This window comes from Piliocolobus tephrosceles, chromosome 1 (assembly GCF_002776525.5).
Source record: "Piliocolobus tephrosceles isolate RC106 chromosome 1, ASM277652v3, whole genome shotgun sequence".
Classification (NCBI taxonomy): Eukaryota; Metazoa; Chordata; class Mammalia; order Primates; family Cercopithecidae; genus Piliocolobus; species Piliocolobus tephrosceles.
Window position 1 is genome coordinate 88,901,968 of NC_045434.1, and position 25,546 is coordinate 88,927,513.

General features: G+C 46.9%; 1 protein-coding gene across 2 annotated transcripts in view; it reads left to right on the top strand.

The window, feature by feature from the left end:
* The window catches only part of PSMD4 (proteasome 26S subunit, non-ATPase 4), a 13,173-nt gene extending 2,004 nt beyond the window's left edge, over window positions 1–11,169 (top strand). The window contains exons 2-10 of one of the 2 annotated variants that reach the window (XM_023213686.2): window positions 6,151–6,291; window positions 7,611–7,725; window positions 8,516–8,602; window positions 8,849–8,917; window positions 9,077–9,292; window positions 9,683–9,800; window positions 9,989–10,120; window positions 10,202–10,269; window positions 10,863–11,169. In XM_023213686.2, coding sequence (XP_023069454.1) covers window positions 6,151–6,291; window positions 7,611–7,725; window positions 8,516–8,602; window positions 8,849–8,917; window positions 9,077–9,292; window positions 9,683–9,800; window positions 9,989–10,120; window positions 10,202–10,269; window positions 10,863–11,033 — 1,117 coding nt within the window. In that variant the 3' untranslated portion in view covers window positions 11,034–11,169. The remainder of the gene's footprint in view (window positions 1–6,150; window positions 6,292–7,610; window positions 7,726–8,515; window positions 8,603–8,848; window positions 8,918–9,076; window positions 9,293–9,682; window positions 9,801–9,988; window positions 10,121–10,201; window positions 10,270–10,862) is intronic. The other variant, XM_023213687.2, reaches the window with a different exon arrangement.
* The last annotated feature ends 14,377 nt before the right edge of the window (window positions 11,170–25,546 follow it).

Below are 25,546 nucleotides of genomic sequence, written 5' to 3' on the forward strand. Positions count from 1 at the left end.
TTTTTTTTTTTTTTTTTTTGAGACGGAATCTCGCTCTCTCGCCCAGGCTAGAGTGCAGTGGCCGGACCTCAGCTCACTGCAAGCTCCGCCTCCCGCGTTTACGCCATTCTCCTGCCTCAGCCTCCCGAGTAGCTGGGATTACAGGCGCCCGCCACCTCGCCCGGCTAGTTTTTTTTGTATTTTTTAGTAGAGACGGGGTTTCACTGTGTTAGCCAGGATGGTCTCGATCTCCTGACCTCGTGATCCACCCGTCTCGGCCTCCCAAAGTGCTGGGATTACAGGCTTCAGCCACCGCGCCCGGCCAGTTTTTTGTATTTTTAGTAGAGACGGGATTTCATCATGTTGGCCAGGCTGGTCTCAAACTCTTGAGCTCAGATGATCCACCCGCCTCAGCCTCCCAAAGTTCAGGGAATACAGGTGTTGAGCCACCACGCCTGGCTCCTTTGCCCACTTTTTTTTTTTTGCTCTTACTGCCCAGGCTGGAGTGCAATGGCATAATCTCGGCTCACTGCAACCTTCGCTCACTGCAACCTCCACCTCCCAGGTTCAAGCGATTCTCCTGCCTTAGCCTCCCGAGTAGCTGGGATTACAGGCATGTGCCACCACACCCAGCTAATTTTGTGTTTTTAGTAGAGACAGGGTTTCTCCATGTTGGTCAGGCTGGTCTCAAACTCCCGACCTCAGGTGATCCACCCGCCTCAGCCTCCCAAAGTGCTGGGATTACAGGCATGAGCTACTGTGCCCGGCCCATCTTCCAGGATTTTTATAGTTTTGAGTTTTACAGTAAGTCTTTAATTCATCTTCAGTTAATTTTTGTGTATTGTGTAAGAAAGAGGTCCATCTTCAGTCTTCTGCATATGGCTTGCCAGTTATCCCAGCACCAGTTATTGAATAGGGACTCTTTCTCCTCACTGCTTTTGTCAGCTTTGTCCAAGAGCAGATGGTCATAGGTGTGCAGCCTTTTTTCTAGACTCTCTATTCTGTCCCTTTGGTTTCTGTGCCTGTTTTTGTACCAATACCATGTGGTTTTGGTTATTGTAGTCCTGTAGTAGTAGTTTGAAGTTGGGTAAAGTTGCCTCCAGCTTTGTTCTTTTAGCTTAGGATTGCCTTGACTTTTCCCGCTCTTTGTTGGTTCCACATGAATTTTCAAATAGTTTTTTCTAGTTCTTTGAAGAATGTCCTTGGTAGTTTGATAGGAGTAGCATTGAATTGGTAAATTGCTTTGGGCAGTATGGCTTATTTATTTATTTATAAGACAGAGTCTTGTTTTGTCGCCCAGGCTGGAGTGCAGTGGTGTGATCTCAGCTCACTGCAACCTCCGCCTCCCAGGTTCAAGTGATTATTGTGCCTTAGCCTTCCAAGTAGTTAGGATTCCAAGCACCTGCCACCATACCTGGCTTATTTTTTGTATTTTTAGCAAAGATGGGGTTTGGCCATGTTGGCCAGGCTGGTCTTGAGCTCCTGGCCTGAAGTGATCTGCCCACCTCAGCCTCCCAAAGTGCTTGAATTATAGGTGTGAGCCACCATGCCTGGCAGTATGGCCATTTTAATGATACTGATTCTTCCTATTCATGAGCGTGGGATGTTTTTCCACTTGTTTGTATCTTCTTTATTTGAGCAGTATTTTGTAATTCTCATTGTAGAGATCTTTTATCTCCCTGGTTAGTTGTATTCCTAGGTTTGTTTTTTTTGTATGTTTGTTTTGTTTTGTTTGTTTTTCTGAGATGGAGTCTCGCTCTTGTTGCCCAGGCTGGAGTGCAGTGGTGCCATCTTGGCTCACTGCAACCTCCGCCTCCCGGGTTCAAGCGATTCTCCTGTCCCAGCCTCCCGAGTAGCTGGGATTACAGGCGCTTGCCACAATGCCCGGGTAATTTTTTTTCTGTGTTTTTAGTAGAGATGGGGTTTCATCATATTGGTCAGGCTGATCTCGAACACCTGACCTCAGGTGATCCGTCCGCCTCAGCCTCAGAGTGCTGAGATTACAGGCGTGAGCCACCGCGTCCAGCCGAGATATTTTATTATTTTTGTGGCAGTATGCACATAGTTCTTTTTTTTTTTACAGATATAAAATTTTGAGGCCGGGGTTCCCTCTTGTTGCCCAGGCTGCAGTGCAATGGCGCGATCTTGGCTCACCGCAGCCTCCACCTCCCAGGTTCAAGCGATTCTCCTGCCTCACCCTCCCTAGTAGCTGGGATTACAGGCATGTGCCACCATGCCCCGCTAATTGTGTATTTTTAGTAGAGACAGGGTTTCTCCATGTTGGTCAGACTGGTCTTGAACTCCTGACCTGGTGATCCACCCTTCTCAGCCTTCCAAAGTGCTGGGGTTACAGGCGCGAGTCACCACTCCCGGCAGTATGCTCACAGTTCTTGGCCCCCTGTGGGGCATCATGGGAAACCTGCTGTTGATGTGACTGCCCTACACATGTGCCATTGTATTACCCTTTTTGAGTGTGCTTTTTTTTTTTTTTTTTTGGGAGACAGGGTCTCATTCTGTCACCTAGGGTGGAGTGCAGTGATGTGATCTTGGCTCACTGCAACCTCAACCTCCTGGGCTCAATTGATCCTCCTGCCTCAGCCTCCTGAATAGCTGGGGCTATAGGCACACACCACCATGCCCAGCTAATTTCTGTATTTTTTGTAGAGAGAGGGTTTTGCCATATTGATCAGGCTGGTCTTGAATTCTTGGGCGGCTCAGGAGAGCCTCCCTCCTTGGCCTCCCTGAGTGCTGGGATTATAGGCATGAGCCATCACACTCAGCCTGTATTCTCTTTTAAAATAAAGGTTTTGGCGGTAATCCCAGCTACTTAGGAGGCTGAGGCAGGAGGAGGGGTTAAGCCCAGGAGTTTGAGGTTACAGTGAGCTGTGATTTCACCACTGCTCTCCAGCCTGGGTGACAGAGCAAGATCCTGTCTCAAAAGATATGTGAAATGGCCAGGTGCGGTGGCTCACACCTGTAATCCCAGCACTTTGACAGGCTGAGGCAGGCGGATCATCTGAGGTCAGGAGCTCAAAACCAACCTGGCCAACATGGTGAAACCCCGTCTCTACTGAAAATACAAAAATTAGCCGGTGTGGTGATGCATGCCTGTGGTCCCAGCTACTCGGGAGGCTGAAGTGGGAAGATCTATTGAGCCTGGAAGGTTGAGGCTACAGTGAGCTATGACTGTGTTTGAACCTGTGCCTGCGCTTGAAACTGTGCCTCAACACTATCCTAGACAGGTTGAGTATTCCCTATCTGAAATGGCTAGGACCAGATGTATTTCGGATTTTGGATTTTTGTCAGATTTTGGAATATTTACATTATACTTAACCAGGGGAATATTCCTAATCTGGAGGTCTGAAGTGCTCCAGTGATAATTTCCTTTGAACATCATGTCAGCACGCAAAAACTTTCTGATTTGGGGCATTTTGGATCTCAGTAGTTTCTGATTAGGTGTACTCAACCTGTATTCCCTTTTCTATTAATACTTGTTTTTCAGTACCTTCTTAATTACCTCTCTTTACCATTTTTGATTTACTGCCAGACAAAGCATACTAAAGAAAAAAAATTGCCCCAAGCTCCAATTTTTCTTGCCAATAGAAATGAGATGTCTTGGCCAGGTGCTGTGGCTCACACCTGTAATCCCAGCACTTTGGGAGGCCAAGGCAGGCGGACTGCATGAGTCTAGGAGTTTGTGACTAGCCTGGGCAACAAAGTGAGCATCTCTGTGAAATGAAAAATAAATGAAATTTTTTTTTTTGTAGAGACCGGGTCTCCCTGTGTTGTCCAGGCTGTTCTCCAACTCCTGGACTCAAGCGATTCTCCCTTCTCGGCCTCCCAAAGTGCTGGGATTACAGACGTGAGCCACCATGCCCAGCCTAAAAAATAGATAAAATTTTAAAAAGAAGAAATGAAGGCCAGGTGCAGTGGCTCACACCTGTAATTCCAGTACTTTGGTAGGTTGACATGGGTGGATCATCTGAGGTCGGGAGTTCGAGACCAGCCTGACCAACATAGAGAAACCCTGCCTCTACTAAAAATACAAAATTAGCAGGGCGTGGTGGTGCATGCCTGTTATCCCAGCTACTTGGGAGGCTGAGGGAGGAGAATTGCTTGAACCTTGGAGGTGGAGGTTGCGGTCAGCTGAGATTGTGCCATTGCACTCCAGCCTGGGCAACAAGAGTGAAACTCTGTCTCAAAAAAGAAAGAAAGAAAAAAAAAGAAAGAAATGAGGTATCTCATCTAGGGCACTGCTTCCGTCTGTTAGCACAGGTAGAACCTTAACTATTAGAGCTCTTAGGGACCTCAGAGGTCATCAAGAATTGATCCTTATAGGAGCTTATATAACTGCATCACCTATCTGCCTTCTTTTGGTCTTTGAGAAACTTGAGATTATATTTCACATTATCTGGATCCTTTTAGATCATGAAAAGTTGCAGGGATCTAAGGTGAGACTTCAGATCCACAAAACCTCATTTTTACCATTCACTTCAGCTGTTGAAGCTGTTAAGCATTTAATGAGATGATTGGATTGTACTTTTCTGCACTCAGTGCTGCCAAGTGTGTGTTATTTTATAGACTTTTTTTTTTAAGGTAGTGGCACGATCTCGGCTCAGTGCAACCTCCACCTCTTGGGTTCAAGTGATTCTTCTGCCTCAGTTACCTGAGTAGCTGGGATTACAGGCGCCCGCCACCACCCCTGGCTAATTTTTATATTTTTTAGTAGAGACAGAGTTTCACCATGTTTGCCAGTCTGGTCTCAAACTCCTGAGCTCAAGTGATTTCCCTGCCTGGGCCCCCCAAAGTGCTGGGATTACAGGTGTGAGCCACCACGCCTGGCCCTATTTTATAGATTTTTTTTTTTTTTTTGACGGAGTCTCACTTTGTCGGCTGGAGTGCAGTGGCGTGATCTCAGCTCACTGCAACCTCTGCCTCCCGGGTTCAAGCAATTCTCCTGCCTCAGCCTCCTGAGTAGCTGGGACTACAAGTGTGTACCACCACGCCTCACTAATTATTGTATTTTTAGTAGAGACGGGGTTTCACGATGTTAGCCAACACTGGACTCTAACTCCTGACTTCAAGTGATATACCCGCCTCCACCTCCCAAAGTGCTGGGATTGCAGGCATAAGCCACCATGCCCAGCCTATTTTATAGATTTTTTTTTCTTTTTTTTTTTGAGACGAAGTTTTGCTTTTGTTGCCCAGGCTACAGTGCAATGGCGTGATCACCGCAACCTCCACCTTCTGGGTTCAGGCGATTCTCCTGTCTCAGCTTCCCGAGTAGGTGGGATTACAGGCATGTGCCACCATGCCCAGCTAATTTTTAATTTTTAGTAGAGACAGGGTTTCTACATGTTGGTCAGGCTGGTCTTGAACTCCTGACCTCAGGTGATCTGCCCGCCTCGGCCTCCCAAAGTGCTGGGATTACAGACGTGAGCCACCACGCCCAACTATAGATATTTTTAAGTTACCTTCTTCATTTCCTATATTTGGATTACTGCCATTTAATGGGAGGGTTAAATTATTTATCCATGACAAAGCTTAGTAGCACTTAAGTGCAGCTTATAAGAAGGTGCTGTGGTTCATCAGTAGATCACCACCTTTGGAGCTCATCAGAATCACTTTGTAAAGATTTAAAAATTTTTTCGGCTGGGCACAGGTGAAACAGGTGATTATCTGAAACAGGTGGCTCATACCTGTTATCCCAGCACTTGGGGAGGTAGAGGCAGGAGGATCACTTGAGCTCAGAAGTTCAAGACCAGCTTGGGCAACATATTTAGACCCCTGTCTCTACAAAACAATTTAAAAGGTAGCTGGGCATGGTGGCTCGCACCTATAATCCCAGCTACTTGGGAGGCTGAGGTGAGAGGATCACTTGAGCCCAGGAGGTGGACGCTGCAGTGAGCCATGAGTGCACCACTCTACTCTGCCTGAGTGACAGAGCAAGACTCTGCCTCAGAAAAAAAAAAAAATTCCTCATTGGTTATTCTGAGTCAATAAATGTGGGCTAAGGCTTGATCATCTGTATATTTAAAAAAGGAAAAAAAAGCTACAGGTGATTCTATGAAGACTGAGAGCTGCTGCTATAGGGGGCCCCTGGAACTGGAGAGAAGGTTTTGGAGAATTTCTACATTTCTTCTCTCTTGTCCTTCAACCCTAATCTGACAGTGTGGACAACAGTGAGTATATGCGGAATGGAGACTTCTTACCTACCCGGCTGCAGGCCCAGCAGGACGCTGTCAACATAGTTTGTCATTCAAAGACCCGCAGCAACCCTGAGAACAACGTGGGCCTTATCACACTGGCTAAGTATGAGGGACAGAGGAGGAGGGGACTCAGTAGGTGGGTGGTGGTTACATGCTACTCTTCTGTAGATTCCTTGAGGCTGCTTTTGCCCATCACCTTCCTAGATGGCCTTCTTCACTTTTTAGTGTAAATGTTAATAGCAACTTGTTTTTTGTATTAACCTGCTTGGTTTAATTTAATTTAATACAGTACAGAAGCTAAATCTCTTGGGGTGAAATTTCTGTTTCTTTTTATTGTTTGTTGGGCAGGGCTAGGGTAAGGGGTGAAATTTCATAATATATTTTAAAGTCAGTGAAAAGTGATTTTGGGCTGGGCGCAGTGGCTCACCCCTGTAATCCCAGGAGTTTGAGACCAGCCTGGGTAACAGGGCAAAACCCTGTCTCTACTAAAAATACAAAAATTAGCCAGGCGTGGTGGTGGGTACCTGTAATCCCAGCTACTCAGGAGCCTGAGGCAGGAGAATCGCTTGAACCCGGGAGGCGGAGGTTGCAGTGAGCCAAGATCATACCACTGCACACCAGCGTGGGCGACAGAATGAGACTGCATCTCAAAAAAAAAAAAGAGAGAGAAAAAAGAAATTTTTGGATCAGAGCCCCTAGGCATATATCACACATCCTTTTACCCTAAAAGTGTTTTGTTTTAAGAATTGATAATTCTTAAATGAGTAGCGTCCCACTCCAGTGTACATACTGTTAGCTGGGAAAATGGGTCTGGAGGTAGAGAAGACAGGAGAGATACAAAGTAGCATCGTTATTTTGGTGGATTCTCAGGGCCCTGTGAGCCTTTAAAAGGAGTTAGGGGAAAACATTTGGAAGTAGAGGGCAGGTTTCTTACAAAGCCAACCACTTAATTATTTCTGTGCTTGGTTTCCATTAAATACTAGATGTTTGATTAAGAAGAATAGAGGCCAAGCACAGTGGCTCACACCTGTAATCCCTGCATTCTGGGAGGCCAAGGCGGACGGATCACTTGAGGTCAGGAGTTCGAGACCAGCCTGGCCAACATGGCAAAACCCTGTCTCTACTAAAAATACAAAAATTAGCCGGGCATGGTGGTGCACATCTGTAATCCGAGCTATTCAGGAGACTGAGGCAGGAGAATCGCTTGAACCCAGGAGGCGGAGATTGCAGTGAGCCAAGATTGTGCCACTGCACTCCAGCCTAGGTGACAGAGCAAGACTTTGTCTCAAAAAATAGAAGAATAGAGATTACAGTTAGAATAGAAATAGTGGTTATTATCCAGGTCTCTAAAGAAAACTCAGACACAGTTTAGAGGTACTTATGCTGACCTGAACTCACTGAAATGCTTTTCCTACATCCCAGTGACTGTGAAGTGCTGACCACACTCACCCCAGACACTGGCCGTATCCTGTCCAAGCTGCACACTGTCCAACCCAAGGGCAAGATCACCTTCTGCACTGGCATCCGCGTGGCCCATGTGAGTCCTACTGGGTTCCCTGGACTGTTTCTCCCTGCTCTGAGGTCCTGCCTCCATCATACTCATTTCTCCCCTGGATTCCTGAGCTAGGACCAGAGCAAGAGAAAGTTAACTTGGCATAGAAAGGATATGGGGGATGAGTCAAGGGTAGTTGAGGGTTGTGAAGGGAAAAATCCCTAGAACTGAGAATTAAGGCTGGGTGTGGTAGCTCACGCTTGTAATCCCAGCAGTTTGGGAGGCCAAGGGAGGAGGATTGCTGAAGGCCAGCAGTTTAAGACCTGGGCACATAGCGAGACCGTGTTTCTTTTTTTTTTTTTTTTTTTAAAAAAAAAAAAAGGCTGGGCACGGTGGCTCACACCTGTAATCCCAGCACTTTGGGAGGGTCACCTGAGGTCAGGAGTTTGAGACCAGTCTGCCCAATGTGGTAAAACTCCATCTTTACTAAAAATATAAAAATTAGCCAGTACTCGGGAGGCTGAGGCAGGATAATCGCTGGCACCCAGGAGGTGGAGGTTGCAGTGAGCCGAGATCGTGCCATTGCACTCCACCCTGGGTGACAGAGCGAGACTCTATCTCAAAAAAAAAAAAAAAAGAGAGAATTAACCTCCCTTCTTTATGCACAGAGTCATAGCAAAAAGGGAGGAATTGGGGGTGTTAAATCTTGTGTGAGCGTGATGGTAGATGGTATACTTGAGGTAGAAAGAAACTAAGAAAAACGGAACCAAGTGACAGAGGAAAGAGCTGAGTGATTTCTCTAATTGACTCTGAGAACTTCCTCTCCCTTTACAAGCTGGCTCTGAAGCACCGACAGGGCAAGAATCACAAGATGCGCATCATTGCCTTTGTGGGAAGCCCCGTGGAGGACAATGAGAAGGATGTGAGTCCAAGTGGCAGCTGGGGAATGTGGGCAGCCAGTGTTTGGGACTGAGGTCTTTCATCCCTCAGGAGAACCTGGCAGAGGCATCAGGCTCATCACTTTGGGGAAAGGTGAATGTGGAGAATTCAGTTTTTCTGTTGTAGGACCTTGGGGAGGTCAATAGAGTTCTGTATGCTTTTATGTATCAGGTCCTTTCCCCCCTCGAGTATGGAACAGATCTCTTGATTTTTCTCCCCTTCTTCCCAGCTGGTGAAACTGGCTAAACGCCTCAAGAAGGAGAAAGTAAATGTTGACATTATCAATTTTGGGGAAGAGGTGAGTAGGGACTGATTGGAGGGCATTGACTTAATTTGGTTATAAACAGAATGGTCCTTAACCCTGAGGAATGCGGGCACTGGAGTAGAGTAGTATGGAAATGGCAAAGAACAGGGAGCAAGGCCTGAAGGAGGGCGTCCTTTGTTCTTTCCTCACCAGGAGGTGAACACAGAAAAGCTGACAGCCTTTGTAAACACGTTGAATGGCAAAGATGGAACCGGTTCTCATCTGGTGACAGTGCCTCCTGGGCCCAGCTTGGCTGATGCTCTCATCAGTTCTCCGATTTTGGCTGGCGAAGGTGGTGCCATGCTGGGTCTTGGTGCCAGTGACTTTGAATTTGGAGTAGATCCCAGTGCTGATCCTGAGCTGGCCTTGGTGAGCAAATGTTGACCCCAGGTAGAGCCCAAAGGCCCTTTTTTGTTTCTTTGCTGGCACACACATCACAGAGATTCTACTAGGCTGAACAGTCCTAGACACTCCCAGTAACTCATATTCCAAGACCTCCTTTTGCCCCCTCTTCCCTGTACTTCTGTCTGATCTCTAGGAGCACCAATGTCAGACGCTTTCTTGTTCACTCCTCCTAATGAAAACCAAGGCTTCTCCCAAGTCCTTTTTAATCCCATACCACTGCTTATCCCTCCAGCTTCTCTGTGTGATAAACCAGAAGCTGCCCCTTTATGTTCCTTTCCTACACCCCAACTGACTTTCCCAGCTCCCTGTAGGAGTGAGGGCAGGGAGCCCTGATTGTGCCCTGCTCTTCACCAGGCCCTTCGTGTATCTATGGAAGAGCAGCGGCAGCGGCAGGAGGAGGAGGCCCGGCGGGCAGCTGCAGCTTCGGCTGCTGAGGCTGGGATTACTACGACTGGGACTGAAGGTGAAAGAGGTGGAATCTGAAGTCCTGGGACTGTAGGATGCTAAACATTGAAAGCTGGGTGTAGGCACTGCAGGGAGAGTGTAGAGGTCTGACAGAGTAGGAATATGTGGGAGGGCCAGGCTAAGGGAATGACTTTGGAGGCTGGCCTGTGTGGATATGGCATCAATTCTACCCTGCTCCTCTTTTCCTTTTCGCAGACTCAGATGATGCCCTGCTGAAGATGACCATCAGCCAGCAAGAGTTTGGCCGCACTGGGCTTCCTGACCTAAGCAGTATGACTGAGGAAGAGCAGATTGCTTATGCCATGCAGATGTCCCTGCAGGGAGCAGGTGAGCCAGAGCCTGGGGGGTGCCTAGGCAGAGGGCTGGGATGAAGAAGTGTAACTGAACAGAGTGACCTCTCTTCCTCAGAGTTTGGCCAGGCGGAATCAGCAGACATTGATGCCAGCTCAGCCATGGACACATCTGAGCCAGCCAAGGTGAGACCCAAACCTGCCCCCCATCAGGTTTAAAGTCTTTGAATTTAGATCCTCATCCCTCTGAGGCTGGGAGCATTTCTACCATAGCTAAGTCCTTTGAGGAGCAGAGGGAAACACATGGATATGCCTTTCTTACATGTAAACCTTGCTAAGGTAGCAATGCTAGTGGGCAAAGTTGGAGAAATGTCCTCATGTTCTGTAATTTTCCTTCCTTGCTGGTGGGAGCAGCCTGGGCAGTTCTCTAGGATGTCTACCCAGGAGGGAGAAAAGAGGGTCTGGGAAGAAGAAAAAGGAGAACTGGGTGTCTTGAGAGCAGGAAACCTCAGTGTGATGGAATCTGTTTTTCTCCTCAGAGCTCAATTAACAGAGTTCTCAGCAGGCGCCTCCTCTATTTGGTCAGTAATAACTGTTTGCATTCATGCCATATAAAGGATTTTGCTGATTTGTCCTTTCCTTACCTCGGCCAGAGGTGCCCGAATCCCCACACAGTCAGAAGGCAGGGGAGCTCCGGCAGCGGCACGCTCCTGTCCTTCACACCTGCTTACTCCCTGCTGCTCCACACCCTCCCCTGAGCTCACACTGCCTGTTTGCAGGAGGAGGATGATTACGACGTGATGCAGGACCCCGAGTTCCTTCAGAGTGTCCTAGAGAACCTCCCAGGTGTGGATCCCAACAATGAAGCCATTCGAAATGCTATGGGCTCCCTGGCCTCCCAGGCCACCAAGGACGGCAAGAAGGACAAGAAAGAGGAAGACAAGAAGTGAGACTGGAGGGAAAGGGTAGCTGAGCCTGCTCAGGGGACTGCATGGGAAGCACGGAATATAGGGTTAGATGTGTGTTATCTGTAACCATTACAGCCTAAATAAAGCTTGGCAACTTTTTTTCCTTTCTTGCTTCAAATAGTGATGGTTTTGAGTCTGAGAGAGGGGAGGAGCACCTGGCCTAAAGGAGAGCCTTCCTTGTTGAGTTCTCCATGTCTCTCTCTCCACCTGTCTGGGCCTCCTAATGTGCCGGGATTACAGGCCCAGGAGCCATGTTTCCATTTCTAATGAACGAAGACCTTGTTTAAACCACCTTCTTGACAGTAACTTTTACTCTGCACTCTGACACAGCTGAACCCCAAGTGTGGAATGGTACTCAACCTTTTCAGTTTTCTCATGTGTACTTCTAAGGTTCAGCAAGTTTAGGTTATTTCGCCAAGGATATTTAGCTAATGAAGAGGTAGAACCAGGATCAAAATCTAGACTTGTCTCAGACTTGTCTCACCAGTTGAGTCACCACCAAACAGTAGTTTCCCATTGCTCGCTGCCTTCAGTGACCCTGGTCAGCCCTGCAAGTCAGTTCCTTGTAGCAACTACTATACTTTCCTCTACTCCCCCATTACTCTCAACAGAAGCCTGACATCTTTACAGAGTCAAGGCCTTGAGGCAGGAAGCTCTGGCTCCCTCCCTCCCGCCAGCACCTCCCTGCATCAGTTATGCTGTCTCCCGAACATCTGCTGTCCTAAACACCCTGCTGGCGTTTTCCTCTCAGTGTACACGCATCAAATCCACACTACAAGTAACCTTACCTTGAGACTTTATATCATACTGTTTAAATATTTCACAAGGAACATCTATTCCCTTTATAATTTTTTTTTTAAGTATGTTTTTTGTGGCAGGGTGTGGTGGCTCACGCCTGTAATCCCTGCACTTTGGGAGGCCAAGGTGGGCAGATCACAATGTCAGGAGTTCAAGACTAGTCTGACCAATATGGTGAAACTCTGTCTCTACTAAAAATACAAAAAAAAAAAAATTAGCCGGGCATGGTGGCACACGCCTGTAATCCCAGCTACTCAGGAGGCTGAGGCAGGAGAATTGCTTGAACCTGGGAGGCGGAGGTTGCAGTGAGCCGAGATCGTGCCACTGCATTCCAGCCTGGGTGATGGAGACTCTTGTCTCAAAAAAAAAGTATATATTTAAAAAATTTTAAAGTCTGTGCTCTGTAACCCAGGCTGGGGTGCAGTGGTGTGATCATAGTTCACTGTAGCCTTAACCTCCTAGCCTAAAGGATCCTCCTGCCTCAGTCTCCTGCGTAGCTGGGACTAAGGCACACACTACCACACCCAGCTAACTTTTTTTTTTTTTTTGAGATGCAGTCTCACACTTGCCCAGGCTGGAGTGCAGTGACACTGTCTTGGCTCACTGCAACCTCTGCCTCCCAGGCTCAAGCGATTCTCATGCCTCAGCCTCCCAAGTAGCTGGGACTATAGGTGTGTACCACCATGTCAGGCTAATTTTTAATTTTTTTATAGAGATGGGGTCTGTTTCCCAGGTTGGTCTTGAACTCCTGGGCTCAAGTGATCCTCCCACATTGGCCTCGCAAAGTGCTGGAATTATAGATATGAGCCACCGTGCCTGGCCTATACAGTTTTAAAAGATTTGTAATAAAAATTGGTAGGGTCCTGCCCCAACCCTCTGCAGTCTTGAGGCCTACTCCCAGAAGTAATTTAACTTCTTTAGCTAGCTCTTCCTGTACTTACTTCCTTATTCCCAAAGAATGAACTTATATGGCTATTTCTTAATTTTTCCATTTTAGCCATTATCTATACTACTTACTATAGATAGAGTATTATAATTTATTTTTTGTTGTTTTTGAGGCAGAGTTTCGCTCTTGTTGCCCAGGCTGGAGTGCAATGGCACGATCTCTGCTCACTGCAACCTCCGCCTCCCGGGTTCAAGCGATTCTGCTGCCTCAGCCTCCCAAGTAGCTGGGATTACAGGCATGTGCCACCACGCCCGTCTAATTTTTGTATTTTTAGTAGAGACGGGGTTTCACCATCTTGGCCAGGCTGGTCTTGAACTCCTGACCTTGTGATCTGCCTGCCTCGGCCTCCTGAAGTGCTGGGATTACAATGCCTAACTAATTTTTATATATTTTTTTGTAGAGACGGGGTTTCGCCAGGTTACCTACACTGGTCTCAAACTCGTGAGCTCAGTCTGCCCACCTCAGCCTCCCAAAGTGCTGGAATTACAGGCGTGAACCACCACACCCAGCATTGTTTTTGTTTTTATTCTTTTACTGTCAGAAACAGAAACCTCCTCTCAAATTGGTCAAATACAGTAGGTAACCTGTTAACCTCATGTGATAGCCTCCTGAGCTTGCTCCAATGTGGATTGGTTGTCCTAAACCTGCTGCAAAGTTGCAGTTCTGGCCCTTCCCTACACCTTCATCCTGGGAATCACTTATTTCCTGGATGCCATGTTTTGGTTTTCCTTTGTTTCATCCTCTGTTTTAGCAGAATTTGTCATCCAGTAGCTTCCTGAGAAAGGAGCACAACAAGTTTATTTTGTGTATGCCTGAAAACATCTTGGCAGAGTATAGAATTCTACATTTAAAATAATGTTTCTTTAGATTTTGAAGGCATTGCCTCATTGTTTTCAGTTTTCTTTTTGTTTTTATTTTTCTCAATTGTTTCAGCATCCAGAGGAATCTTGTTGGTGTTGAGACAGGATCTCACTTTGTCATTCAGGCTGCAATGCAGTGGCAGGAACACGGCTCAGGCTGACTTGCCGCCGCTACCTACGAGGCTCGAGCAATCCTCTTGCCTCACTATCTCAACTATCTGGGACTACCGGTGCATGCCACAACGCCCATCTGGATTTTGTATTTTTTGTAGCAATGGGGTTTCACCACATTGCCCAGGCTGGTCTGGAACTCCTAACCCTAAGTGAACCGCTCACCTTGGCCTCCCAAAGTGCTGGGATTACAGGCGGGCGCCACCTTTCCCATGGCCTGTATTCTAGTTTTCAGGGGGTATTATTAAGAAACTAGGGCTGGGTGGCCGGGCGCGGTAGCTCAAGCCTGTAATCCCAGCACTTTGGGAGGCCGAGACGGGCGGATCACGAGGTCAGGAGATCGAGACCATCCTGGTAACATGGTGAAACCCCGTCTCTACTAAAAAATACAAAAAACTAGCCGGGCGTGGTGGCGGGCACCTGTAATCCCAGCTACTTGGGAGGCTGAGGCAGGAGAATGGCGTGAACCCGGGAGGCGGAGCTTGCAGTGAGCTGAGATCCAGCCACTGCACTCCAGCCTGGGCGACAGAGCAAGACTCCGTCTCAAAAAAAAAAAAAGAAAGAAACTAGGGCTGGGTGTGGTAGCTCATGCTTGCTTGTAATCCCACACTTTGGGAGGCTGAGGCGGGAGGATCACTTGAGCCCAGGAGTTCAAGAACAGCCTGGGGAACATGGCAAGACCCCATTCCCCTACATTTTCTTAATTAAAAACAAAAAACAAATTAGCTGGTTGTGGTGCAGTGCACCTATAGTTCTAGCTACTCATGAGGCTGAGGTGGGAGTATCACTTGAGCTGAGGGGTCCAGGCTGCAATGAGCAGTGATCACATTACTGTACTCTAGCCTGGGCAACAGAGCAAGATTGTCCCAAAAAACAAAAAAAGCATCCTGTTTTTATATCATGGGTGCAGTATCTTCTCATATACATATATTTTTTTGATACAGAGTCTCATTCTGTCGCCCAGGCTGGAGTGCAGTGGCATGATCTCAGCTTACTGCAACCTCTACCTCCTGGGTTCAAGTGATTCTCCTGCCTCAGCCTCCCGAGTAGCTGGGACTACAGGCATATGCCACCATACCTGGCTAATTTTTGTATTTTTAGTATAGACAGGTTTCACCATCTTGACCAAGTTGGTCTTGAACTCCTGACTTCATGATCTACCTGCCTCGGCCTCCGCAGGCGTGAGCCACCACGCCTGGCCAATCTTAATTTCTACGGATAGTAATTGCAGTTTTAGGGTATTTTCTTCTGGTCCCTTCATTATCTGTTACTCTCTGGGCTCCTCCTCTTTTGGCCTCTTTTATGTTGGAGACTGCCTTCAGCTCTCAGATGATTCTTGGCTGTCTGTCCCCATTTAAGAGAGAACTGCCTGGTAACTCCATGGATGGGGTGCGCAGAGGCTGTCATATGTGGGCTTCCCTGGAAGTAAGGACGGAGAGAGCAGCCTTTGAGTTCCTGTCGGCTTCTCCTGAGTCAGTCATCTCCAAAAAGGAATTTTCCAGTCCTCCTTCCCCCGCTTTCAGAGGACCAAGGACTTTTCTGTGTTTGAGCCTTTCGGTTCTAAGACTGATTATTTTATTCTTTGTTGGCTCTTCACTCCCTACATTATGAGCAGAATGGAAAAATCCCCAAACTTAAGTCAGTTATCTTGCACATCTGGCTTTCCATTTATCAAACTAAATCTCTCATTTGCTGTAGTCTTCTCTCTGTCCTTGTGATTTTTCATGTCTTAGTTTTTGTTTACTTATTTTTATTTATTTATTTTTTGAGACGGAGTCTCGCTCTGTCGCCCAGGCTGGAGCGCAGTGGTTCGATCTCAGATCACTGCAAGCTCTGCCTCCCGGGTTCACGCCATTTTCCTGCCTCATTCTCCGAGTAGCTGGGACTACAGGTGCCCACCACCACGCCCGGCTAATTTTTTGTATTTTTAGTAAAGACAGGGTTTCACCATGTTAGCCAGGATGGTCTTAATCTCCTGACCTCATGATCCTTGGCCTCCCAAAGTGCTGGGATGACAGGCGTGAGACACTACGCCCGGATATTTTTTGAGACAGGGTCTCACTTTGTTGCCCAGGCTGCAGAGCAGTTGTGCCATCATGGCTCACTGCAGCCCTGGCCTCCCAGGCTCAGGTGATCCTCCCACCTTAGCCTCCCTAGTAGCTGGGACTATGGGCATGTGCCACCATGCCTGGCCTTTTTCACTTCTTTACTCTTATTTTGATGTGATTTCTAGGGTGAGCAGAGATAAGCTCAATTCACGACATATAACTAGAAACTCTTCCTTAAGTTCAATGATCTAATTCCTCTAACTCATAAGGTGGTTGTGAAAATTAAAGGTGGTTATGTGTGTATAACAAGATGTTGAAAGGTTTTTCTGGTTGTGTTGGAGTTTGAGCTGAGTCTTAAGGACAGAAGTGCACACAGAAGTGTATTTTTAGTAGAGACGGGGTTTTAGCATGTCAGGCTGGTCTCAAACTCCTGACCTCAGGTGATCCACCTGCCTCAGCCTCCCAAAGTGCTGGAATTACAGGCGTGAGCCACTGCGCCCAGCCTTCCTTTTCTTTTGAGACAGGGTCTCATTCTGTCACCCAGGCTGGAGTGCAGTGGTGTGATCCTGGCTCACTGCAACTTCTCCCTTGTGGGCTCAAGTGATCCTCCCACTTCAGCCTCCTGAATAGCTGGAACCACAGACAGGTGCCACCACACCCAGCTAATTTTTGTATTTTTTGTAGAGATGGGGTTTGCTATGTTGCCCAGGCTGGTCTCAAACTCCTGGGTTCAAGCAATCCGCCTGCCTCGACCTCCCAGAGTTCTGGGATTACAGGCGTGTGCCACTACATCCAGCCTTAACTGCTTTCTAAGGCAAAATAGGGAATATCTGACTAAGTGCTTCGCAGGTACTAAGGGTTACCAGCTTTCCAGCCTGTACTGGGTATATCATTCCTGATAACTGCCTAACCCACTTTTCCTAAGCCAATGCCAGATTTTATTTATTTTTGTTTGTTTTTGGTTTTGTTTTTGAGACGGGGTCTCACTTTGTTGCCCAGGCTGGAAGGCAGTAGCGCAATCTCGGCTTACTGCAGCCTCCGCCTCCTGGTTTTCAAACGATCCTCCTGCCTCAGCCACCTGAGTAGCATGTGACACCATGCCCAGCTAATTTTTGTATTTTTAGTAGAGACGGGGTTTTGCCGTGTTGCCCCAGCTGGTCTCGAACTCCTGAGCTCAAAACAATCCGCCCACCTCGGCCTCCCAAAGTGCTGGGATTATAGATTACAGTCATGAGCCATATGCCCGACCCCTATTTTATTTTATTTTTTGAGATAGGGTCTCACTCTGTCCCCAGGGCTGGAGTGCAATGGCATGATCACAGCTTACCGCAACCTTGACCTCCCAGGTTTAAGCAATCCTCCCACCTCAGCCTCCCAAGTAGCTGAGACCTATAGGCAGGCACCACCATGCCCGGCTTATTTAATTATTCATTCATTCCATGAACCAGCTAATTTATTTATTTTTAATTAATTATTTATTTTGAGACAGAGTCTCCTCTGTTGCCCAGGCTGGAGTGCAGTAGTTCGATCTCGGCTCACTGCAACCTCTGCCTCCCAGGTTCAAGCAATTCTCCCTGCCTCAGCCTCCTGAGTAGCCAGATTACAGGTGCCTGCCACCACGCCCGGCTAATTTTTGTATTTTTTAGTAGAGACAGGATTTTGCCATGTTGGCCGGGCTGGTCTTAGATACTCTTACTTGACTACTTACTTGCAGTACTAATTATGAATCGACTTGGAATTGCATTTATGTTTGTAACAGAGACTAGAAGTAACAGAGACTTAAACAAGATGGAAGTTAATTTTTCTCTCAGGCTGGGCGTGGTGGCTCAAGCCTGTAATCCCAGCACTTTGGGAGGCCGAGACGGGCGGATCACGAGGTCAGGAGATCAAGACCATCCTGGCTAACACGGTGAAACCCCGTCTCTACTAAAAACTACAAAAAACTAGCCGGGCGAGGTGGCGGGCGCCTGTAGTCCCAGCTACTCGGGAGGCTGAGGCAGGAGAATGGCGTAAACCCGGGAGGCGGAGCTTGCAGTGAGCTGAGATCCGGCCACTGCACTCCAGCCTGGGCCACAGAGCGAGATTCCGTCTCAAAAAAAAAAAAAAAAAAATTTTCTCTCAAGGTAATGAAATCTGGATGCAGGCAGTCCAGGGCTCATCTAGTGTTCCCAGGAATTCATCAGGTTCCCAGGCTGCTTTGCATCCTTGAAGACCTCTGTTTTTCTCCCTGCTCTGCCATCCTTAAAGGCCTGTGTTTGGCCGGGCACAGTGGCTCATGCTAGTCCTAGCTACTTGGAAGGCTGAGGTGGGAGGATCTGGGAGGATCCCTTGAGCCTGGGAGGTTGAGGCTGCAGTGAGCCTCGAACGTGCTGCTACATTCCAGCCTGGGTGACACAGTGAGAACCTGCCTCAGAAAAAAAATGCTTTGGCTTTCTCAATTTGCCTGAAAAATCACAAGATCACAAGATCCTTTAACCATCAGGCCTGTGTTCTAGACAGGAAATAAATAGGAAGGGGAGAGGAGAAAATGATTGAAAGAATTAAAGGGAGCATATGCCAGCTGCTTGACCTTCTTTAATTTTAATTTTAATTTTTACCTTCTGGTGCTCTCCTTGTCTCCCTGCCTCTACAGAGACAAAAAATAACAATAATGATATAATAATTAGCTGGGCATTGTGGCATGCACCACTAGTCCTAGTTACTCAGGAGGCCAAGGTGGGAGGGACTGCTTAAGCCAAGGAATTTGAGGCTGCAGTGAGCCATGATGATGCCAGTGCACCCTATCTAAAAAAAAAAAGTTTGAGGGGGCCAGGTGCAGTGGCTCATGATTATAATCCCAGCACTTAGGGAGGCCGAGGCCGGTGGATCATGAGGTCCAGATCAAGACCATCCTGGCCAACATGGTGAAACCCCATCTCTACTAAAAATACAAAAATCAGCTGGGTGTGGTGGCATGTGCCTGTAGTCCTGGCTACCCGGGAGGCTGAGGCAGGAGAATCACTTGAACTGAAGAGGTGGAGGTTGCAGTGAGCCAAGATGGTGCCACTGCACTCCAGCCTGGTGACAGAGTGAGACTCTGTCTCAAAAAAAAAAAGTTTGAAGCTGAATTATTAACATACAGGTTTAATTACTGTATCTTCCTAGTGAATGTAAACATAACAATGTAGTAACTCTTCATGACTAGTTAATACTTTTAGTCTTAAATTTTATTTAATCTAATATTAACACAGCTACACCAACTCTGTTTTGTGGTTAGTGTTTCCCTGGCGTATATGTTTTTCTATTCTTTTACTTTTAACCCCTCTAGTTATTTTTCTTTTTTCTTTTTCTTTTTTTGAGACAGAGTCTCACTCTATCACCCAGGCTGGAATGCAGTGGCACGATCTTGGCTCACTGCAGCCTCTGCCTCCCGGGTTCAAGTGATTCTCCTGCCTCAGCCTCCTGAGTAGCTGGGATTACAGGCGCCTGCCACCGCACCCTGCTAATTTTGTATTTTTAGTAGAGACAGGATTTCACCATGGTAGCCAGGCTGATCTCGAACTCCTCAGCAGATCCGCCTGCCTCGGCCTCCCAAAGCACTGGGATTACAGGTGTGAGCCACTGCACCCGACGAAGCCTCTAGCTTTCTTTGAGAATGTTATTCTAGCCCACCCCGCGTGGCTAATTTTTGTATTTTTTAGGAGAGCTGGGGTTTCACTATGTTGGCCAGGTGGGTCTCGAACTCCTGACCTCAAGTAATCCGCCCAACTCGGCCTCCCAAACTGTTGGGATTACGGGTGTGAGCCAACACGCCTGGCCAGATATTATCACTAGTATCTCATATGAGCAATGTTGATTTAGCTTTACCCACAAATCTGCTAATCTTTTTCTCACCAATTATTGCTTCACAAACCATTCCAGGATAATTTTTATTTTTCTGGAAGTAAATCCTATTTTTTTTTTTTTTTTGAGACAGAGTCTCTGTCACCCAAGCTAGAGCACAGTGGAATAATCTTGGCTCATTGCAACCTGCAACCTCTGCCTCCTGGGTTCAAGTGATTCTGTTGCCTCAGTCTCCTGAGTAGCTGGAACTACAGGTGTGCACCACCACACCCAGCTAATTTTTTTGTATTTTTAGTAGAGATGGGTTTCACCATGTTGGCCAGGCTGGTCTCGAACTTCTGGCCTCAAGTGATCCGCCTGCCTCAGCCTCCCCAAAGTGCTGGGATTACAGGCATGAGCCACCACACCTGGCCTAAATCCTATAGTTCTTTTAGTGAAGATATGTTGGTAGTCAACTTTCTCAGTTTTTGTGTAAAATGTCCTTGTTTCATCTTCATACATAAATATATTAGATATAGAAATCTGAATCTATGAATATATTCTCCCAGCACATTGATGATATAATTCTACTGCTGGGTTTTCACTGTTACTGTACAGAAGTCAGGTATCAATCTAATTGCTATTTTTACTTTTATTTTTATTTTTTTGAGATGGAGTCTCTCTGTCACCCAGGCTGGAGTACAGTGGCGTGATCTTGGCTCACTGCAACCTCCATCTCCTGGGTTCAAGTGATTCTCATGCCTCAGCCTCCCAAGTAGCTGGGACTATAGGCACGTGCCACCACGCCCGGCCTCTAATTGCTATTTCTTTGTAAGTCTTTTTTTTTCTCCTGAGCTGACAGATGATTATAGTATCTTTGTTTCTGATGTTCTACACTTTCAATATAATGTGTCTGGGTATAGATTTATTTTCATATGTCATGCTTGGGATTTGTTGGGATTCCTGAAACTGAGGACTAATGTCTCATCAATTTCATAGTACTATTAGCCACTAACTCTTTTTTGAGAGTTGGGGTATTGCTCTATTGCCCAGGCTGGAGTGCAGTGATGCAATCATGCTTCACTGCAGCCTCCAACTCCTGGACTCAAGCAATCCTTCCCACTTCAGCCTCTCAAGTAGCTGAGATTACAAGCGCATTGCACCGTGCTTTGCCTTTTTTTCTTTTGAAGTGATGTCAAACTTACATAAAAGTTGCAAGTATAGTCCAAAAGACTTTTTTCCCCCTGAATCTGAGGGTAAGTTGCCAACTTAATTGCTCATTATCCCTGAATACTTTAGTATACATTTCCTAGAAAAAAAAGACATTCCATTACATAACTAGAAGACAATCACACAAATCAGAAAATTAGCACTGTTATATTACTACCATCTAATCCTCAGATTTATCAACTAGCCCAATAATGGCATTTATAGCAAAGAAAGAAAAAAAATACAGTTTAGAATCTCATGTTGCATTTAGTTGTCACATCTTTCTAAATTCCTTTAACCCAGAAAAGTTCCTGATCTTTCCTTGATTTTTATGACCCTGACACTTTATTTATTTTTATTTTATTTTATTTTATTTTATTTTTTTTTGAGATGGAGTCTCACTCTGTCGCCCAGGCTGGAGTGCAGTGGCCGGATCTCAGCTCACTGCAAGCTCCGCCTCCCGGATTTACACCATTCTCCTGCCTCAGCCTCTGGAGTAGCTGGGACTATAGGCGCCCGCCACCTCGCCTGGCTAGTTTTTTGTATTTTTTTAGTAGAGAGTAGAGACGAGGTTTCACCGTGTTAGCCAGGATGGTCTCGCTCTCCTGACCTCGTGATCCGCCCGTCTCGGCCTCCCAAAGCATTGGGATTACAGGTTTGAGCCACCGCGCCCAGCCTATTTTATTTATTTATTCATTTATTTTTTGAGACGGAGTCTCGCTCTGTCGCCCAGGCTGGAGTGCAGTGGCGCAATCTTGGCTCACTGCAAGCTCCGCCTCCTGGGTTCACACCATTCTCCTGCCTCAGCCTACCAAGTAACTGGGACTACGGAGGACCACCACCATGCCCGGCTAAGTTTTTTGTAATTTTAGTAGAGATGGGGTTTTACTGTGTTAGCCAGGATGGTCTTAATCTCCTGACCTTGTGATCCGCAAGCCTCGACCTCCCAAAGTGCTAGGATTACAGGCATGAGCCACTGCACCCGGCCTATTTATTTATTTTTGAGACAGTCTTGCTCTGTTGCCCAGGCTGGAGTGCAGTGGCACCATCTTGGCTCACTGCAACCTCCATCTCCTGGGTTCAAGTGATTCTCCTGCCTCAGCCTCCTGAGTAGCTGGGATTACAGGCACCTGCCACCATGTCCAGCTATCTTCTGTATTTTTAGTAGAGTCAGGGTTTCACCATGTTGTCCAGGCTGGTCTCGAACTGCTGACCTCAGGTGATCTGCCCGCTTTGGCCTCCTAAAGTGCTGGGATTACAGGCGTGAGCCACTGTGCCCAGCCAGACCCTGACACTTTAGAACATTACAGTGCAGTTATTTATTTATTTATTTTTTATTTTGTTTTATGACGGAGTCCCGCTCTATTGCCCAGGCTGGAGTGTAGTGGCGTGGTCTTGGCTCACTGCAAACTCTGACTCCTGGGTTCATGCGATTCTCCTGCCTCAGCCTTCTGAGTAGCTGGGAATACAGGTGCCCGCCACCATGCCTGGCTAGTTTTTGTATTTTTAGTACAGCCAGGGTTTCACCATGTTGGCCAGGCTGGTCTCGAACTCCTGACCTCAAGTGATCCGCCTGCCTTGGACTCCTAGAGTGCTGGGATTACAGGCATAAACCTGTAAAATAACTGACCCCAGACAGTTATTTTGAATTGCCCCTTAATCTGGATTTGTCTGATGTTGGATTCAGGTTAGGCATCGTTGGCAGGGATAGCACAGTGATGCTGTTATTCTCGTTGTGCTGTATCAGATGGCACACGGTTTTAATTTGTCCCATTTTTTCATAAGAATAAGGGGTGAGTGGGCAGGGTACAGATAAAATACTATTGGCCCTGATTTGATAAGTGCTGGAGCTGGCTGATGATTACCTGGAGGCTCATACTTTTCTGTTTACTTTTATGTGTTTGAAATGTTTCAGAATATTGAAATATTTTTTTAAAATCTGAAGCAAAGATATTTAAAATATTTTATCTAGCATATTAAGGCACACTGGTACCAAGTGGGATTTCAGTGTTGTTCCATTTACTATAGTGCTGGGAAGGGATGATCTTTCAATTAAAAAAATATATGTATGCAGTCTAGGCTCAACCCATAGGCCCACAGTTTGTAGTCTTTGTCCTAGAAAATGAAAGAGTATGGGCTGGGCACAGTGGCTCATGCCTGTAATCCTAGTGCTTTGGGAGGCTGAGGCAGGAGGATAGCTTAAGCCCAGGAGTTTGAGATAGCCTGGGCAACATAAGGAGACCTTGTCTCTACAAACTATATATACACACATATATATTTTAATTAGTCAGATGTGGTCACACACACCTATAGTCCCAGCTACTCAGAAGGCTGAGCGGGATAACTGCTTGAGTCCAGGAGTTCAAGGTTACAGTGAGCTATGATGACACCACTGAACTCCAGCCTGGGTGACACAGCAAGACCCTGTTTGTTAAATAAATTGAATAAATAGGCCAGGTGGGCTGGGTGTGGTGTCTCATGCCTGTATTCCCAGCACTTTGGGAGGCCAAGGTGGGTGGATCACCTGAGGTCAGACCAACCTGACCAACACAGTGAAACCCCATCTCTACCAAAAATACAAAATTAGCCGGGCGTGATGGCGCACACTGTAGTCCCAGGTACTTGGGAGGCTGAGGCAGGAGAATCGCTTGAACCTGGGAAGCTGAGGTTGCAGTTAGCCGAGATCGCACCACTGTACTCCAGCCTGGGCAACAAGAGTGAAACTCCATCTCAAAATAAATAAATAAATAAATAAATAAATAAATAAATAAATAAATAAATAGGGTAGATGTGGTGGCTCACACCTGTAATTCCAGAACTTTGGGAGGCTGTTGTGGGAGGATCACTTGAACCCAGGAGATCGAGAGCAACCTGGGCAACATAGTGGGACCCTCTCTCTACCAAAAATAAAAAAATTAGCTGGGCATGGTGGTGCATGCCTGTAATCCCAGCTATTCGGGAGGCTGAAGTGGGAGGATCAAATGAGCCAAGGAGCTCAAGGCTGCAGTAAGCCGAGACTGCACCACTACACTCCAGCCTGGATGGTAGAGTGAGACCCTCTCAAAAAAAAGAAAGCCAGGCCCTCCCATGGTGTCTCACGCCTGTAATCTCGGTACTTTGGGTGGCCGAGGTAGGCAGATCACGAGGTCAGGAGTTCGAGACCAGCCTGGCCAGTATGGTAAACTCCGCCTCTACTAAAAACACACATAAAAAATTAGCCAGGCATGGCAGTGGGTGCCTGTAATTCCAGCTACTCTGGAGGCTGAGGCAGGAGAATCGCTGGAACCCGAGAGGTGGAGGTTGCAGTGAGCTGAGACTGTGCCATTGCACTCCAGCCTGAGTGAGAGCGAGATTAATAATAAGAAACAGTCACAGCTCTCCTTGCTCGATTACTTTCTACAGGAGCATGGCGGTTACACCACTGAGGCATTCCTCAGTGCCCAGCAAAATTTTGTGCAAAGTTGTGCTGGGTACTGCTTGGTCTGCTACCTGCTGCAAGTCAAGGACAGGTAGGTGACTTCTGCTGCTCATCCTAACATTTCTCCAGGGTTCTCTCCGTCCCTTCGTGTGTAGTTCTCAATTACTTATTACTGCCCTCCATGGCAAAGATGTGAAAAATGAAACAATATATTTTAAGCAAAGACAGGTTTGTGAAGACTATAATAATAATAATAATAACAATCAAGAATGAGGATAGGAGTAGTATAGGACAGAGTGGGGTGAGGCAGAAGATGGCTGCAACAAGGAAAGGTGGTGGGTGCTATTAACAGAAGGTGCTGCACCATTAATCTGGGGCTCTGTGTGTCTGTGTGTGCATCTCCAAAGATTCCTCCTACTAGCCAGGCGCAGTGCCTCACATCTGCAGCCCCAGCTACTTGGGAGGCTGAGGTGGGTGGATCACTTGAGCCCAGAAGGTTGAGGCTGCAGTGAGCCGTGATAGCCCCACTGCACTCCAGTCTGGGTGAGAGAACAAGACCTTGTTTAAAAAAAAAAAAAAAAATGTGTGTGTGTGTGCGTGTGTGTGTATATATATATTCCTCTTACCCTTTCCCAGGCAATGGTTACCACAATTCTGCTACTATCACCATTGATTTACTTTGCCTGTTCTTGAACTTTATTTTTTATTTTTGTTTTATTTTTTGAGACGGAGTCTTGCTCTGTTGCCCAGGCTGAGTGCAGTGGCACGATCTCAGCTCACTGCAACCTCTGTCACCCAGGTTCAAGCGAATCTCCTGCCTCAGCCTCCCAAGTAGCTGCGATTACAGGTGCACGCCACCACGCCTGGCTAATTTTTGTCTTGTTAGTAGAGATGGGGTTTCAGCATCTTGGCCAGGCTGGTCTTGAACTCCTGACCTTGTGATTCACCTGTCTCAGCCTCCCAAAGTGCTGGGATTACAGGTGTGAGCCACCACGCCTGGCTTGAACTTTATATAAATGGAATCATACTATATATATATACACACTATATATATACACACACACACATAGATATATATAAATGGAATCATACTCTCTACATATATGAAGTTCAAGAATTTTATTTTATTTTATTTTTGAGTCAGAATGTCACTCTTGTTGCCCAGGCTGGAGTGCAATGGCACAATCTCGGCTCACTGCAACCTCCGCCTCCCAGGTTCAAGTGATTCTCCTACCTCAGCCTCC